This window comes from Carassius auratus, chromosome 6 (genome assembly GCF_003368295.1).
Source record: "Carassius auratus strain Wakin chromosome 6, ASM336829v1, whole genome shotgun sequence".
NCBI classification, from domain to species: domain Eukaryota; kingdom Metazoa; phylum Chordata; class Actinopteri; order Cypriniformes; family Cyprinidae; genus Carassius; species Carassius auratus.
The window spans coordinates 26,688,391-26,704,797 of NC_039248.1; the positions used below are offsets into that span (position 1 = coordinate 26,688,391).

Below are 16,407 nucleotides of genomic sequence, written 5' to 3' on the forward strand. Positions count from 1 at the left end.
CTAAGCACAATACATGGCATCTTTCATTAATCTGTTGCATATATTCCCCCATTATAAGAAGGATGAAAGTGAGAAATTATTGGGAATCTTATGCAGTCTGTCAAGATTATTTCTGGGCCATAAATCACTCCAAAAACAATATGTTATATTGTTATATTCCACTTTATAAAAAAGCTCATCAAAATATGCGTAAGCATCTATGATATGCATTATGTTCTTATCATGATTTTTTTTTCAAATAAGTTTTTATTACATGAAATAGCTTCAATTATACAAAAAAAAGAAAAGGTTTATGTAGGAAAACGTCACCATTTGTCAACAGTTGTACCACAATTGAAAATGGCAAAAACGTTGTTTTTCTATTTAATTATGATTATCTTTTCAGTTTAAATGCATATTTCTTTTAATGATTGATGCATCCAGTCTTGATCTGCCATAACACACATATATACACATGCACACACACACAAACACACACACCGAAGGATAACTCATCCTCGTTGTCATCATATCACACAACTCTTCCTATTGACCTTTCTTTGAAATATTGCTGTATTCATTTTGTGAAAAGAAAAAATAATTTTCATATCCATAAATAATAAAATAATAAAATAAAAACATCTAATCGCAATAATCTCTAAATTCAAATATGCAAAAAAAAATAAATAAAATAAATTAAAACATTAAATTTAATTAAAACATTAAAACATTTAAAATTTCCTAAAAATGTATTAAAACATATACACATGATCAGGGTTAGATTAATTAGATTCACCAAGTTATGCAATTAAACAAATATTGTATAATATTATTACTTAAAAAAAATATATATTTTAAAAAAGTTCAAATATTTAAATATTTATCATTTATATTATTATTATTTTTCATCAACCAGTCTTCTCTCAGGATTCAGTGGTTTTCACAGACTGTGATCTGCATGTGGGAAGCGAATAAGTGCTTTTCAATTGCTGAAACACACACAGATGATCAGCTAGTCGCTATGGTGACCTGTTCATTTTTATAATATCTGCTGGGTTACACAATACGGCTTTAATCTCAAAGTGACGGCTCGCTTTAAATAGACGTCTTAGTGTCCTTCTGAACCGTAGGCTGGATAAAATTCTCGCTCAAACCATCATATCTCGGACCTGCATATCTCTGAGCGTGGAGAAGATTTTGCATGGACAACGGGAGCTAAGCCTATGTTCCCCCAGAAGACAGAAATAACCCAGACACACTAAAGCCCCCGAAGCAATGCAATATGAAATACATGATCAGTGAGAACATGAGTGTTGAAACACATGCTAGCACTAATCAGCACCGCAATTAAACGCAGAGTCTGCATAATTACTTAATTACTTGCTCTAAGACGAGTGAGGAAGGCAGGACGTGAGAGAGAGAGATAAAATGAAAGACTGATGAACAAGAAGAAATGAAATCAACTTTTTTTTTAATGCATGTAGACACATGATTTCAGTGTTTTTGCGTAACATCCTGACTACTGTGATGTCTTGATGTAGTTGATTTTTAAAGGCAGTTTAGAACGGGTCCTTCGCTGCCAGTGATGTTGTGTGCGTGCATTTAAAGAGCAAAAGTCTTTTGATAAAATTATTTCAGTTCAGCCTCATGTCATTGCAAATCCATTTAGACTTAAAGGGCCCTATTTAAACGATCTGAAACGCAAGTGTCAAAGCGCGAAGCGCAAGTAAGTTTGTGGGCGGGTCTCGGCGCTGTTGCTATTTTCCCGGCGGGATAAATGGCTCTTGCGCCCGGCGCAAATCTAAAATGGGTGGACCTGAAGTAGCTTCATTATTCATAGGTGTGGTTTGGGCGTAACGTGAAATAAACCAATCAGAGCGTCATCCAACATTCCCTTTAAAAGCAGGTGCGCAAGTTCCATTATGGATTGCTATTATTATGGCGTATTTACCAGGCGCACGCCAGGAGCGGTTCACAGCCGAGGAGACTGATGTTCTTGTAAGAGCAGTGAAAGACAGAGAAGTTGTGTTGTATGGGGATGGGAGAAACCCACCCAAAATAGCGTCGGTTAAACAGGCGTGGGAGGAAATAGCCACAATTGTTTCATCGATTTTTTTTCCTGGTTCTTGACGGACAAACCAATTTGTCAGATGTCCTTATATACATATATGTATTGCCACTATTGGGCAAACAGGTCTGATCCTTAATTACTACAATTAGCCTGAATAATTTGTAAGCAAGATTTATGCCTATTTTTTCACATCTTCGTGACACACCACAATGATTTCCGTCATCTCATGTGTTAATATTTTTTTAGTGTAACAATTTATGAATCTTAATAAAAATCTGTGTAGATTATATGAGCAAAGTGTATGCGCGTTGTGCACGCTATATACATTAAGGTCAAACATGCGCCCTTAAAATAGCATAATGAACAGCGCGCAACGCGCCACTGACTTTAGACTAGGTTTTTTCTGGTCAGTGGCGCAATTGCTTAATGGAACAGCAAAATAGCACCAGGGATTGTTTGCGCCGGAACACGCCTCTTTTTTTGCGCTGATCCGCCCAGGGAGCGCAAGTTCATTCACTAGTTTAGCGACGTGCTTCTGTGGAGGGAAAAGCGCGCTTTGCGCGGGTGCAAAATAGGAATGACACATGCGTCGGTGTACAAAGTCAATTGCGCTGGGTGCAAGATAGGGCCCAATAAGAGTTTTAGCTGAATGCCCATGCACCATAAAATAATACAGTGACCAGATCTCAAAAAGACAAAAAGCATCATAGTAGTCCATACAACTTATGCTTTTTATTAAAAGGTTTTCTGAAGTCTTGCAAAATTTTAAAATCTGAACCCTTTTTCAGGTTCAAGTACCCTTTCATCATGACCAAACCAGAAATGTGTTCCTGTTAGAGCGATAGTAAGTTTTGGTTTCCATTCACTTGAATTGTATTGTATTTTAATATGCAGAAGAATGAATTAGATTTGACAGCTATGCTAGAGGGCTTTTTATGATGCTTCATATATTATTTTGCAAAATGACCTACTGTAAAAGAAGTAGAATTACACATTGTTTTCTTTTGAATTATTTTGTTGGGTGACAACCCTCAACCTGACTTGAAATGAGACATGCATAAAGTGTTTTGGCACTAAGTGCATTTTTAATATGAAATGTACTGCTGTGCCAAGCTAAAACTTGCTGATGAGAGCTGTGCAAAGAGAAAAAGTGGCCTAAGAATTGCAAAATGTATCTTAGTGACTAAGTCGGTGATTCAACACACATAAAACGCAAGTTGTTGATCTCACCAGCAGGATCTCGATGCAGCCCAGGATGTACATGGCTCCAGCATAGGTGGTGCCCAAGTAGAAGCAGATGCCTACAGCTCCACCGAACTCAGGGCCCAGAGAGCGAGAGATCATGTAATAGGAGCCTCCAGCTGTTAAACAGAAAACCCTTTTAGGAAGCTTGCCTTTGAACAAGTGACGATCTGCTGGGATACTACAGAAGCATTCTGATGTTGACGGCTCATAAAAATAGCACAATACAACCCACAATTACAACCTCCTGTTTCTTGGAAAATATTAAGCATGCTTATAGAGAAAGGCTTTTAGCACTATTGAGATAATAGCAGCTTATTGCTGATGAACAACGGACGGGGAACCGAACCTGGCAATTTCACCTCACCTCTGCTCTCCTCCAATCAGGAGATGAGATCGAGGCTTTCATTAGGACAGGACACGCTCAGACAATTATGAATACATAAATACAGCTTTGAGGATATTGCTGTCTGCTCATTGCTCGGAGTTGTTGTTGCTACGGTGACCGCTTCTTGTTGCCAAGACGACCCATATGCACATGTTAAGGCTTGCTTACCTGGCACGACGCCGTTTGTGGCAATGGCACTCATGGAGATGGCAGTGAGCATCGTCTGGGAGAAAACACACAGAAGGAAAGACAAAACAAGGATTAGGTGAATAAGCACATTTGAAATGCATTAGATACATATTAATGCCAGGATGATACTTCAATTTCTACTAACAGCAACTAACTAACAACAAAAAATGTCAATATGTTTCTAGAATATCGGCAGTACATCATACAAAGCAGGAGATTGTGAAAGCAGATCTATAGCTGTGTCAGATCGCTTTGATTAAAGCAATTTAGTAGAACTGAAAGTACCAGAATAAATCTGATCTCTTTTGAAACCTTCTCTGAGATGTCTCTTTATATTGCTGCACTGAGCCAAAGTAATTGTAAAACGTCCTGGAGATTAAAGCCGTCTTTAAATCAGCACTGAACTGTCTCCAGAAATGCAAATGCATTTATTTTGGAGGAACGGGAGCGAGCTGTCAAGACTGATGCTTCTTTTGAACGTGACATGCAACATACAGACAGAAACAAATATGTGTTTCGATCAAAAGAAAAAGAGAGAAAGAGTCTACTCTACATTTCTTATTTGCTTAAAAACACCCTTTAAACCGTGTTAAAATCCCTGTAACACACAAGACATCTCGTGGCTGATTGTGAACACATACGTCACTGTCAAAGAGACGTGACAGATGCATGCACATGAAAACACAACTGTGCAAATCAAAATAATTTTCAACCCACCGTGTGAATTATTTCTCCTACACAAAAACTTAAAAAGGACTTCTTCTGAAGTCTCCTGCCCAGATGTTTCTTCTGAGAATAACACCCCAGTAATCTCAGGAGAAACATCTGAGACAAAGTCCACGAGCTATGAAAAAGCAATCTTTGAACAATACATTCTGAGAGGATTCATGTGTTTTAGTTCATTAGGCTTTGATCAGCAGTTTTCTCTCTCTGATGGGTTTGACAAGACACTAATTGAGACTAAGTGTTTTATCTTGACTATAACCGAGACTCATGTGAGATCTGGTCCATTTCCACACACACACATACACACACACACACACACACACACACACACACACACACACACACACACACACACACACACACACACACACACGTCCAAAGGCAACTCAGAAACGCTGTACATATCATCACAGATCTCCATATGCTAAGCACATGCTGGCTGCAGCCTCTGATTGGACGATGAAGGGCACCGGCTGCTTGAACTAGTTTTCTCGGCCAATCACACCATCTGGCTTCAGCAGCATGAGCCAATAATATGAGACTGATACTATGACAACCAACCCAAAGATTTAGAGAAACAATTGTGAATGAATAAACGGCCCATTTTCTGACAGATTACATATTGTGTAGCTGACATTTACTGAGGGATTAATGACACAGAGTTATTGTTTAATTCTGCAGTATTATTTTCATTCATGCTAAAGAACAAGCATTCATATAAGAGAAAAACAAACGTCTGTATAAATCACTTGATTCAGTGAAAAGCAGTAATTTACATAACAATGTTAAACAATCTACATTTCAGTCAGGATTTTGTTCAGCTTTTTTCATAAATGAGCCCCATTCTCTTTAAAAATAAATATTTAATACAATTAACACTGCATTCAAGTCAGGCAACAATTAAAAAAAAAATAGAACAACAATAAACTAATAACACTTCACCATCAATGGATTTGCACAGCATACATGTTGGCTGAACAGTAAAAAATTATTATTATTATTATTTTTGTTTAGAATTTTTCATGTGTATTTATTGTATTTTAAAATGCAGTTTATTCCTGTGATCAAATCTGTATTTTCAGCATCATTTCTCCAGTCTTCAGTGTCACATGATCTTCAGATATCCTTCTAATATGCTGATTTGCAACATTTATGACTATAAATGCTGAAAACAGTTGTGCTGCTTCATATTTTTGTGAAAACTGCAATACATTTTATTTTTCAGGATGAATAGAAAGTTCAAAAGAACCACATTTATTTGAAACAGAAAACTTTTAACATCATAAATGCGTTTTTGATCAATTTAATGCATCTTTGCTGAATGAAAGCACTTAATTCCCTAAAAGAAAAAGAAAAAAATGTATATAAAACAGTACTGTATACACAAACTTCAAGTATCTTAATTCATGTATGTGTCTCCTCACTGGGCCTCTCGAGAGGATCAATTTATATAATCACATGACACATCAGAAAATGCATTAAATACAGCTGAGCTCAGAAAACAGAAGTGCAGAATGAAGATGGAGAAGTGCATCTTCCTTTCACACACCGGTCTGAGTGTGCAACCTCATAATGGCTGTAAATGTATCCACAATCAACATTTCTCTCATTTTGGCTGCCATTTTTTGGAGTTTGAGCAATGCATTTTGGGATTGTGCAGCCTGCCTAATAATTTGGCCAATTCTCTTTTGGACCAGAGTCACTGTCTCAGTGTTTAGTGTTAATTTCATTACATCTACATCACTGAATACAGAACTCATATTCATGCAATAATGCATTCCCACAAATACTTTGATCATTTCACGACCGTCACGATCCATAAATAACCAAAGCGCTGTCTATCATCCGCCTGTCAATATTTCTCTGCCTGCTGACTATTTGAAAGTGGATCAATGCTGTTGTTTGTGTCCTTTAATGATTCATTTCTGCATTTCTAACGGCTTCTGTCTGTCTTAAAGAGGCGAGCGTCTCCATCTCTGTGATGCATGAAAGAATCATCGTTCTCTCCTCCTCTCCATCTGTTGCCATGAGAGACCGAACGCGATGAAAAGCAAGCGACGGGCACCTGGCAATGAGCTGGTAATTTCAGATGTCATCGATAGCATCTCGCTACTTCTAATCATGATGCATATGTGTGCTCATTCAGAAAGTGCAGGCGGATGTTGAGGTGTGGCTGATTCTGCTGATGTCATGTCCACTGTCTGATCACCCCGTTCTTGTGTGTGTGTGTGTGTGTGTGTGTTTCTGTATATGTCTGCATTTCGTGCGCACATGGTGTTTTGTTTTGGTTTTGATCGCTCGTCTTGCACCTATCTTTGGCGTTCCTCCCTCCCCCTCATTATCACAGTTTCCGTTTCTAATGGTTTGCCCTCGCTCACCTGAATTCAATGTCTGTTCATCTCTTGCTCTATTTATTCCCGTCTGTCGCGCCTATCGGTGCCAGATCGTTGTTCGGCAACAATCCCCGTGTATCCACTTTGTCTGATCCTGTCAAGCCGTGTTCTGTCGTGCCTCTGTTTGCTGCTATTGGTTTGTTTTGTTTTTCTTTTTCCCCCCTCCTAACCCTCATTTCCTAGACCGGGCACCGGCATTTCCCAGAAGAGTTTTTGCACGGTCGCTGGCTCGCTCGTGGCTTCCTCCCCTCTCCGCTATCATCGCGGCCGCGCCGTTGAGCGCCCCCTGCCGGGTGTTTTTGCAAGGACATTTGAAGTCTCTTTTTCTGTTGGACATTTTTCCTAATTTCCCGGCCTGTTTTTGTTCATTGGAGGAAGTTTTTTCTTTTGAAGTTTTTGAATAAATTGGTCCTGCACCGTAACCTGCATCTGTGTCCAGTTGTGTTCCTGACAGAACGATCTGGCCAAGATGGACACAGCAGGTACAGACTCTGTCAGAACCGCAGTCACCCAGCAGGGTGTTCTTTTGGGCCAACACGAAGCCAGACTCACGAATACCACAAGGGAGATGGAGTTCTTAGCCAACCAAGTGGCTGAGTTGACCAACCGGATCCAAGAGCTGCAACGAGAGGCTCCTCAGGGTGGTGCAGTTCACCATCTTTCTCACCATGAGCCTGAGCCCCGATGCAATAACCCACCACCCTATGATGGGGACCCCAATTCCTGCCGGGCCTTCTTGTCCCAGTGTTCTGTGGTGTTTGCCTTGCAGCCACGCACATACGCACTTGAGATGTCCAAAGTGGCTTTTGTTTTGACTCTTCTGACCGGCAAGGCCAGAGACTGGGGAACCTCCGTCTGGGAGACCAAAGCTCCCTGTTGTGCTTCTTTTAAAGATTTCCGCCAGGAGATGGAGAGACTGTTCGACCGCTCTGCAAGAGGTCAGGAAGCGGCTGACCAGCTAGCACGGCTCCGTCAGGCGGGTCGCTCAGTGACGGACTATGCCATTCATTTTAAGACTCTTGCAGCGACCTGCGACTGGAATGAGGGGGCCTGTCGAGCTATGTTCCGTGCTGGGCTAGAGGATGACATCCAGGATGAGCTGGCCACTCAGGACCTGCCACGTGACTTTGACGATCTGGTTAACATGGCGTTGCGCATCGAGGGTCGCCTTCACCGCCGTCGTCAGCGCCTGGCAGTTCGTGCACCCTGGAGGACTGAGGAGTCGTCATCTGTCTCCCCCACAGAAACCACTGAGCCTGAGCCTATGCAGGTGGGGCGCCTTCGGCTCACTCCTCAACAAAAGCAGCAACGCCTCGCCCTAGGACTATGTCTGTATTGCGGCAAATCAGGTCACTTCGCAGTGGGCTGTCCACTAAAAGTCAAGGCTCACCAGTAAAGAGGGGGATCCTGGTGAGCGCTACCCCTTTATTACATCCCCCCTCCTCTCGCACTCTCCTTCCTGTCTCTATTCAGTTTGGTGGTGTCCTTAACTCCTGTACAGCACTGGTTGACTCGGGAGCTGAGGGCAACTTTATGGACCTCTCTCTAGCCACCCGTTGGGGAATTCCTTCCATTCCTCTTCCCAAACCTATTCCTGCCCGTTCATTGAATGGCACTTTAATAACCACTGTCTCATATGCCACTCCCCCTGTTAATCTTATAGTCTCGGGCAATCACCGGGAGGTGACCACGCTGTACCTTCTTGAATCCCCGAGTGCTCCCATAGTTCTGGGGCACCCGTGGTTGGTGCAACATGGCCCTCACGTGGATTGGTCCAACAACTCTGTCCTGTCTTGGAGTAAGTTTTGTCTTGCGTCTTGTCTGGGTGCTGCCTCTTTTCCTGTGTCTGTGTGTCCTGTCTTGCAGGTGGAGGCTGCTGATTTGAAGGGGGTCCCGGTGGAGTACCACGACCTGTGCCAGGTGTTTAGTAAGTCCCGGGCCACCTCCTTACCTCCACATCGCCCTTATGACTGTGCCATCGAGCTCCTCCCAGGCACTTCTCCGCCCAAGGGTCACTTGTTTTCCCTTTCAGGCCCTGAAAGAGAGGCCATGGACAAATATATTAATGAATCCCTCAAAGCCGGTCTCATCCGACCCTCTTCATCTCCTGCAGGTGCTGGGTTCTTCTTTGTCAAGAAGAAGGACGGCTCCTTGCGTCCTTGTATAGATTATCGAGGCCTGAATGACATCACTATTAAAAACAGGTACCCCTTGCCTCTAATGTCATCTGCCTTTGAGTTATTGCAGGGAGCCAAGGTCTTCACCAAGCTAGACCTTCGGAATGCCTATCACCTTATTCGCATACGTGAGGGGGATGAGTGGAAGACAGCTTTCAACACACCTACGGGACACTTTGAGTACCGGGTCCTACCATTCGGTCTGACCAATGCCCCAGCTGTCTTCCAGGCCCTGGTTAATGACGTGTTGAGAGACATGGTGAATCGCTTTGTCTTCGTGTATCTTGATGATATCTTGATATTCTCCCCATCTCTGCAGGTACACACTCAGCATGTTCGCCAGGTGTTACAACGGCTGCTGGAGAACCAGCTCTATGTTAAGGCGGAGAAGTGCGTCTTCCATGCCCAGTCGGTTCCGTTCCTGGGGTTCGTTGTTTCTGCGGGGGAGATCAAAGCCGACCCCTGTAAGGTAAGGGCCGTTGCCGAGTGGCCAGCTCCTGACTCTCGTAAAGCTCTGCAGCGGTTCCTGGGGTTTGCCAACTTCTATCGGCGGTTCATCCGGAACTTTGGTCAGATTGCTGCACCTTTAACGGCACTCACCTCTCCCAAGGTACCGTTCAAGTGGAATACTGGGGCACAGGAGGCCTTTGATAGATTAAAGTCCCGTTTTATCTCTGCTCCTGTCTTGTCTATTCCAGACCCTGAACGGCAATTCATTGTTGAGGTGGATGCCTCCGATGTCGGAGTGGGCGCGGTCCTATCTCAGCGGTCGCACGAGGATGGAAAGGTGCACCCCTGCGCCTTCTTCTCCCACCGCCTGAGTCCCCCAGAACGGAATTACGACATAGGTAATCGGGAGTTGTTGGCGGTCAGGCTGGCTTTGGGGGAGTGGCGTCACTGGTTGGAGGGCGCGGCTCAGCCCTTCCTGGTCTGGACGGATCACAAGAACCTCGAGTATGTCCGTTCGGCCAGGAGGCTGACCTCTCGACAGGCTCGCTGGGCCCTCTTCTTTGGCCGGTTCAATTTCTCACTGTCTTACAGGCCCGGGTCAAAGAATGTTAAGCCCGATGCTCTTTCTCGTCTCTTCGAGGCTCCTGGGGGAGGGGAGTCAGCAGACACTATCTTGCCCAAAGGGGTGGTGGTGGCATCCCTCTCTTGGGACATCGAGAGACGAGTAGAGGAGGCCCTACTTAAGGGGCCTGTGCCGAAGGGGTGCCCAGCGGGTAATCTGTTTGTTCCCACCAAGTTGCGCTCTGAAGTCATCCAGTGGGGTCACTCATCCAGGCTAGTCTGTCATCCAGGAGTCCGGAGGTCGCTGGCTGCCATCCGTCAGCGATTCTGGTGGCCATCCATGGCCAAGGATGTCAGGCAGTTCGTGGCTGCCTGCTCGGTGTGCGCTCAGAACAAGACTTCCAACGCGCCTCCCGTTGGTCTGCTCCACCCATTGCCCATCCCTTCCCGCCCCTGGTCACATTTGGCCCTTGATTTTGTCACTGGCCTTCCGGAATCCAAGGGTAACACCGTCATTCTTACGGTGGTGGACCGTTTCTCTAAGGCGGCCCATTTCATTCCCCTTCCCAAGCTCCCCTCAGCCAAAGAGACTGCTCAGGTGATGGTTGATCATGTATTCCGGATTCATGGTCTTCCGGTCAACGTGGTCTCTGATAGGGGTCCCCAGTTTGTCTCTCGGTTTTGGAAGGAATTCTGTCGGCAGATCGGGGCCTCTACGAGTCTGTCTTCAGGATTCCATCCCCAGACCAACGGGCAGTCCGAGCGGGCAAACCAGGATTTGGAACGTTCTCTTCGCTGCCTGGCATCCCACAATCCCGGCTCCTGGTGTCAACAGCTGTCCTGGGTAGAATACGCCCATAACTCCCTTCCTGTTTCTGCCACAGGTATGTCCCCATTCCAGTGTTCTGTCGGTTATCAACCTCCCTTGTTTCCCACACAGGAACCCGAGGCTGCGGTCCCGTCTGCTTTGGCCTTTGTCCGACGGTGTCGCCGCACCTGGAAGAGGGCCAAGGCGGCCTTGGCCCAGGCTAATAGGCGGACTAAAGCAGCGGCCGACCGTCACCGAACTCCTGCTCCCCGCTATGTGTGTGGTCAAAGGGTATGGCTCTCTACCAAGGACCTGCCTCTCAGGGTAGCCTCACGCAAGTTGGCACCCAGGTTCATTGGCCCATACCGGATCACGAAGGTCCTGAGTCCGGCGGCGGTGCAGCTCAAGCTCCCTAACACGCTTGGTCGGGTGCACCCTGTTTTCAATGTTTCCAGGGTTAAACCTGTGTTCTATTCCCCTCTTGTTCCATCTGCCCCAACCCCCCCTCCCCCCCGTCTAGTGGATGGCTCCCCGGTCTATACGGTGCGGAGGTTGCTAGATGTCCGACGTAGGGGTCGGGGCTTTCAATATCTTGTGGACTGGGAGGGCTATGGCCCAGAGGAGAGGAGCTGGGTTCCGGCCCGGGACATCTTGGATCGGACACTTGTCGAGGACTTCTACCGGCGACGAGGTGAGCCCCTTCCTGCGGCGCCTGGTGGCGTCCGTCGGAGGGGGGGTACTGTCATGTCCACTGTCTGATCACCCCGTTCTTGTGTGTGTGTGTGTGTGTGTTTCTGTATATGTCTGCATTTCGTGCGCACATGGTGTTTTGTTTTGGTTTTGATCGCTCGTCTTGCACCTATCTTTGGCGTTCCTCCCTCCCCCTCATTATCACAGTTTCCGTTTCTAATGGTTTGCCCTCGCTCACCTGAATTCAATGTCTGTTCATCTCTTGCTCTATTTATTCCCGTCTGTCGCGCCTATCGGTGCCAGATCGTTGTTCGGCAACAATCCCCGTGTATCCACTTTGTCTGATCCTGTCAAGCCGTGTTCTGTCGTGCCTCTGTTTGCTGCTATTGGTTTGTTTTGTTTTTCTTTTTCCCCCCTCCTAACCCTCATTTCCTAGACCGGGCACCGGCATTTCCCAGAAGAGTTTTTGCACGGTCGCTGGCTCGCTCGTGGCTTCCTCCCCTCTCCGCTATCATCGCGGCCGCGCCGTTGAGCGCCCCCTGCCGGGTGTTTTTGCAAGGACATTTGAAGTCTCTTTTTCTGTTGGACATTTTTCCTAATTTCCCGGCCTGTTTTTGTTCATTGGAGGAAGTTTTTTCTTTTGAAGTTTTTGAATAAATTGGTCCTGCACCGTAACCTGCATCTGTGTCCAGTTGTGTTCCTGACAGCTGATGGTGTGGACGACCAGATAAATCACATACACGGTTTCAAAGTCACGGTGATGAATCAGGCAAACATCAATTGTATCTTCATCTGTTCCTCTGCAGATACGTCTCTGAGGCCGCTATAACCTCAATTTGAAGGATTCTGTAAAGTCTTCATTATCTTTGAGTGTCTCTAAAGGCTGTAGCTTTCACATAATGTGCTTGTGTTTTAAATGGGAAAACCTCATGTATGCATTAAATTAATGTTGCTGTTAATTAAACTGCCTATTACCTTTTAGGATTTTCAACATGTTAAGAGTGAATCTTACTAAACCTGCAACCTAATAGCAGAAGCGTTACTAACTAAAGTTAGTAAATACATTTTGTAAATTGAAACAAAGATGAAATGGAATAAAATACATACAATTAGATTGGAAACATAACAATAAACATGAAATCTGAAGTTGAAACAGTAAACTGAAATTATAAATAGCTTGTAAAAATTACATTAAAATGACTAAAAAATAAACTAAAATAAAAAACTGAAAATATGAAAGTGAAAAGTAATTCAAAACATTTATAAAAAGAAAGAAACTAATTACTTTATTAATTATGTTTTGCAAAACAAAAATGAAGCCTAATTTGAAGCCCATTAAGATGTTTTAAATGTGATATTTTCATGGAAATGTAGCCCATTTACACCTCATTACTGTTATAATTACTGTAAAATTTAGAAAATTGTGATGAAATAATTTCAATTGTAATGCATTAATACATCATGCTAGTATTTGAAGACTTTATTTGCAAAAACAGTTTTTTTTAGCTTTCAAAAATCATGTTTTTCTTTTTATTATTATGCTATCATGTTTTTATTGTGTTAGTTAGCTTTTTTTTTAATCAAAATATCTCAGCCGCAGTTTGACTGATTTTAATGGAAATGCACAATGAAAAAAAAAACATGATTTTTAAAAATCTGTTGTTGCAAATGAACTATTCATTTGTTGTAGTGCACTGAATTAAATTGATGCTCATTAAAACACATATTCACTGACAATTAATTTGCTTCCTTTGAACAATTACCACAATAAAAATAAGAATAATGATACTCTAATGAGAGGCCAGTTTAAATACTCAAAAGGACAAATTTACACAATGAAAACCGGGAGGGAACATGCTTAATTGTCACAAAAACAATGCAGTGCATGATCTATAAAATATATATCTGATCCATATTGTTTTTTTATTTTTTTCATTCAGCTGCTTTTATATTCTGTGCTCCAAACACACTTGAGGCAATGCAATCCTTCAAAAAAAGGCTAAAAATGTCACTAGAGCAACCAGAGAGTCACAAGAAAAGAAAGATGGCCTAAAATGACTACTGACTCGACAGGCTGTTCTAGAATCAGTATGTAAAATGAATTGCTATTATACTATCAAAATAAAAACTCAATGACACAAGATAATAGTGTTAGCAATATTCTGAAATGAACATATTCTTCTCCACTCTTGACATCAGATGTAGAGAGATTGATGCACATTTAGTGGCTCATTCAGTTTCCATCAGCTTAACTGCTGTCAGCTTATTAGACATAATCAGAAAACACTACGCATGTTAACACACACACTGTGTACTCAGATAAAACAGCATGCTGACCTAAAAACCAGCAGCATTTCTGTTTAGCGATCACCTGTAGCACGACGACATATAGATGATGTGCTTTTAGCTGCTGTGTTTTTGTCTGAAAGCATCCGGATGGTTTATTAATGGATGTGTTGTGTTGGTGAGATCTCTGTTTGGCTGCATCTATAGCGGATTAAACTACAACACGCAAGAGTGACACGAGCTTCTCTACAAACAGCTGGAGTGGTTTCTGATGGATCCAAACGTAGATATGATGAGTTCTTTATAGGGATAAAAAAAAACAAGTGCACTCAAGAGATACTTTACATTTCTTATAAGTCAAAGAGAAAATAAGAGGCAATGGCTGCATTTTAATGGGATTACTGCATAATGCACAATGTATACTGTACGCTTAAACCATTTTCTTAAAATAGCATGTTCAACAAGATGCATTATGTAACTATATAAGAAGTAAAACCAGTATTGCATTGCATCTTTAATCCAGCAAATTCAGTTCAGTAATCATTTTAAATAAAATGTATATATATATGATTAAATGTAGCATTGCATCACTTGCTTACCAATGGATCCTCTGCAGTGAATGGGTGCCGTCAGAATGAGAGTCCAAACAGCTGATAAAAACATCACATTTATCCAAAAGTAATCCACACCACTCCAGTCCATCAGTCAACATATTGTGAAGACAAAAGCTGCATGTTTGTAAGAAATAAAATTAATCATTAAGACATTTTTAACTTCAAACCATCTCTTCTGGCCAAAATAGGAGACCATTTTCCATATAACACTTCCTCCATTAAAAATCCCATTAAAAAGTCCATCTCCTGTTGTGTCTCACATCAAAATCCACCCAAATATTTGTTTAGAATTGGTTTTTGGACTGTTTGCACTAGTAAACAGTCTGTGATCTGTGCATAGTTCTCTCCTGATTCAGATGAGATTGCTTTTTCACTGGTGAAAGCAATATTATGGATATGAATCAAAGGTTTGAAGTTAAAAACCTCTTGATGGATTTCTTTCTCACAAACAAAAAGCTTTTGGCTTCACAAGATGTTAGTGGATGTACTGGAGTGGTGTGGATTATTGTGATGTTTATTATCAACAGTTTGCACTCACATTCTGACGGCACCCATTCACTGCAGAGGATCCATTGGTGAGCAAGTGATGCAATGACAAATTTCTCCAAATCTCATGAAGAAACAAACTCATTTACACCTTGGATGGACTGAGGGTGAATACGTTTTCAGCAATTTTTTTTTTTTTTGGGGTGAAATATTCCATTAAGAACCGCAGGTAATTTAACCTCAATGTGGTTGTGTGTATATTGGCTATTTGAATGCATCTCACTTTACGAGAGTAGTATTGTAGTATGCTATTCCAAACTCAATCACATGATGTGTATGTATGAGAGTGAGTGAAAGAGAGATGAAGAAATAGAAAATAGCGAGATTCCTGAGCTCATGATAAAAATAGCACTTCTATTACCACGGGCGCTGGAGAATCTAGGTTGCACATGCAAAACATACACATTACAATAATGGGCATGTATGTTGAAGTGCATGCTTGCTCAGTGACAGGTTTTGATATATTTATAGTAAGAATAAATTTTTTGTGGTTTTGTGCTCCAGGGTCACATATGTGCAGCAGGAGGTCAGCGGGTCTTTGAGAATGTGATGGCATGCAAATGTTGGGACATGCAAATTCAAAATCAACAGAAATTAGATGCTTGCATCAGCTGTGTGCATGTGGAAGTATGATGTCTTTATTATTCACTGTAAATGCAATGATTCATAAAGGCTGAAAATATTCAGAAATAAAGTGGATCTCATTAAACCTAAGAACAATGCAACCTAGAATCAAAAGCATTGTTTTTTACTGTAAAACTAACTAAAATAAAAACTATTAAAAATGTTCGATAATTCAAATAAAACTGAAATAAAATATAAATATTAGATGATAAACTAAAAATAAACAAATATGTAAACAAACCAAGATTCCAAAATAAGTTGAAGTAGCTAATTCAAAATATTAATACAAATAAATAAATAACTAATTCCTATATTAATTATGATTGGCAAAAACTTTGAACTTGAAATTAACCTTAATTATAATACCATAAAGATGTTTCAAATTGTGACATTTTCATCAAAGTTAAGTTCATTTTCATCTCAGATTTCTGCTGCATGGTTTGTGACTGACCGTGGAGCAGCACATGAGCACGATGATGAAGGCCTCAATGACGCCGCCGATCCCCACCATCCAAGTCATCCTGAGAAACAGAATCACGCCCAGGATGTTCTGCAGGCAGGGCAGGTAGACACCCATCAGCGTTCCCATCCTCGGAGCCTGTCAAGACACATACACACATACACCGTCTGTTAGTACATAGTCAATATCTGATTAGATCTGTT

At 42.3% G+C, this 16,407-nt stretch overlaps 1 protein-coding gene across 4 annotated transcripts in view; it reads right to left on the minus strand.

Moving 5' to 3' along the window:
- LOC113104862 (solute carrier family 12 member 5-like) overlaps positions 1–16,407 on the minus strand; it is a 129,741-nt gene that overhangs the window by 16,115 nt on the left and 97,219 nt on the right. For all 4 annotated transcript variants that reach the window (XM_026266153.1, XM_026266149.1, XM_026266152.1 and 1 more), the window contains 3 exons: positions 16,196–16,342; positions 3,849–3,903; positions 3,281–3,411 (listed from right to left, as the gene is read on the minus strand). In XM_026266153.1, coding sequence (XP_026121938.1) covers positions 3,281–3,411; positions 3,849–3,903; positions 16,196–16,342 — 333 coding nt within the window. The remainder of the gene's footprint in view (positions 1–3,280; positions 3,412–3,848; positions 3,904–16,195; positions 16,343–16,407) is intronic.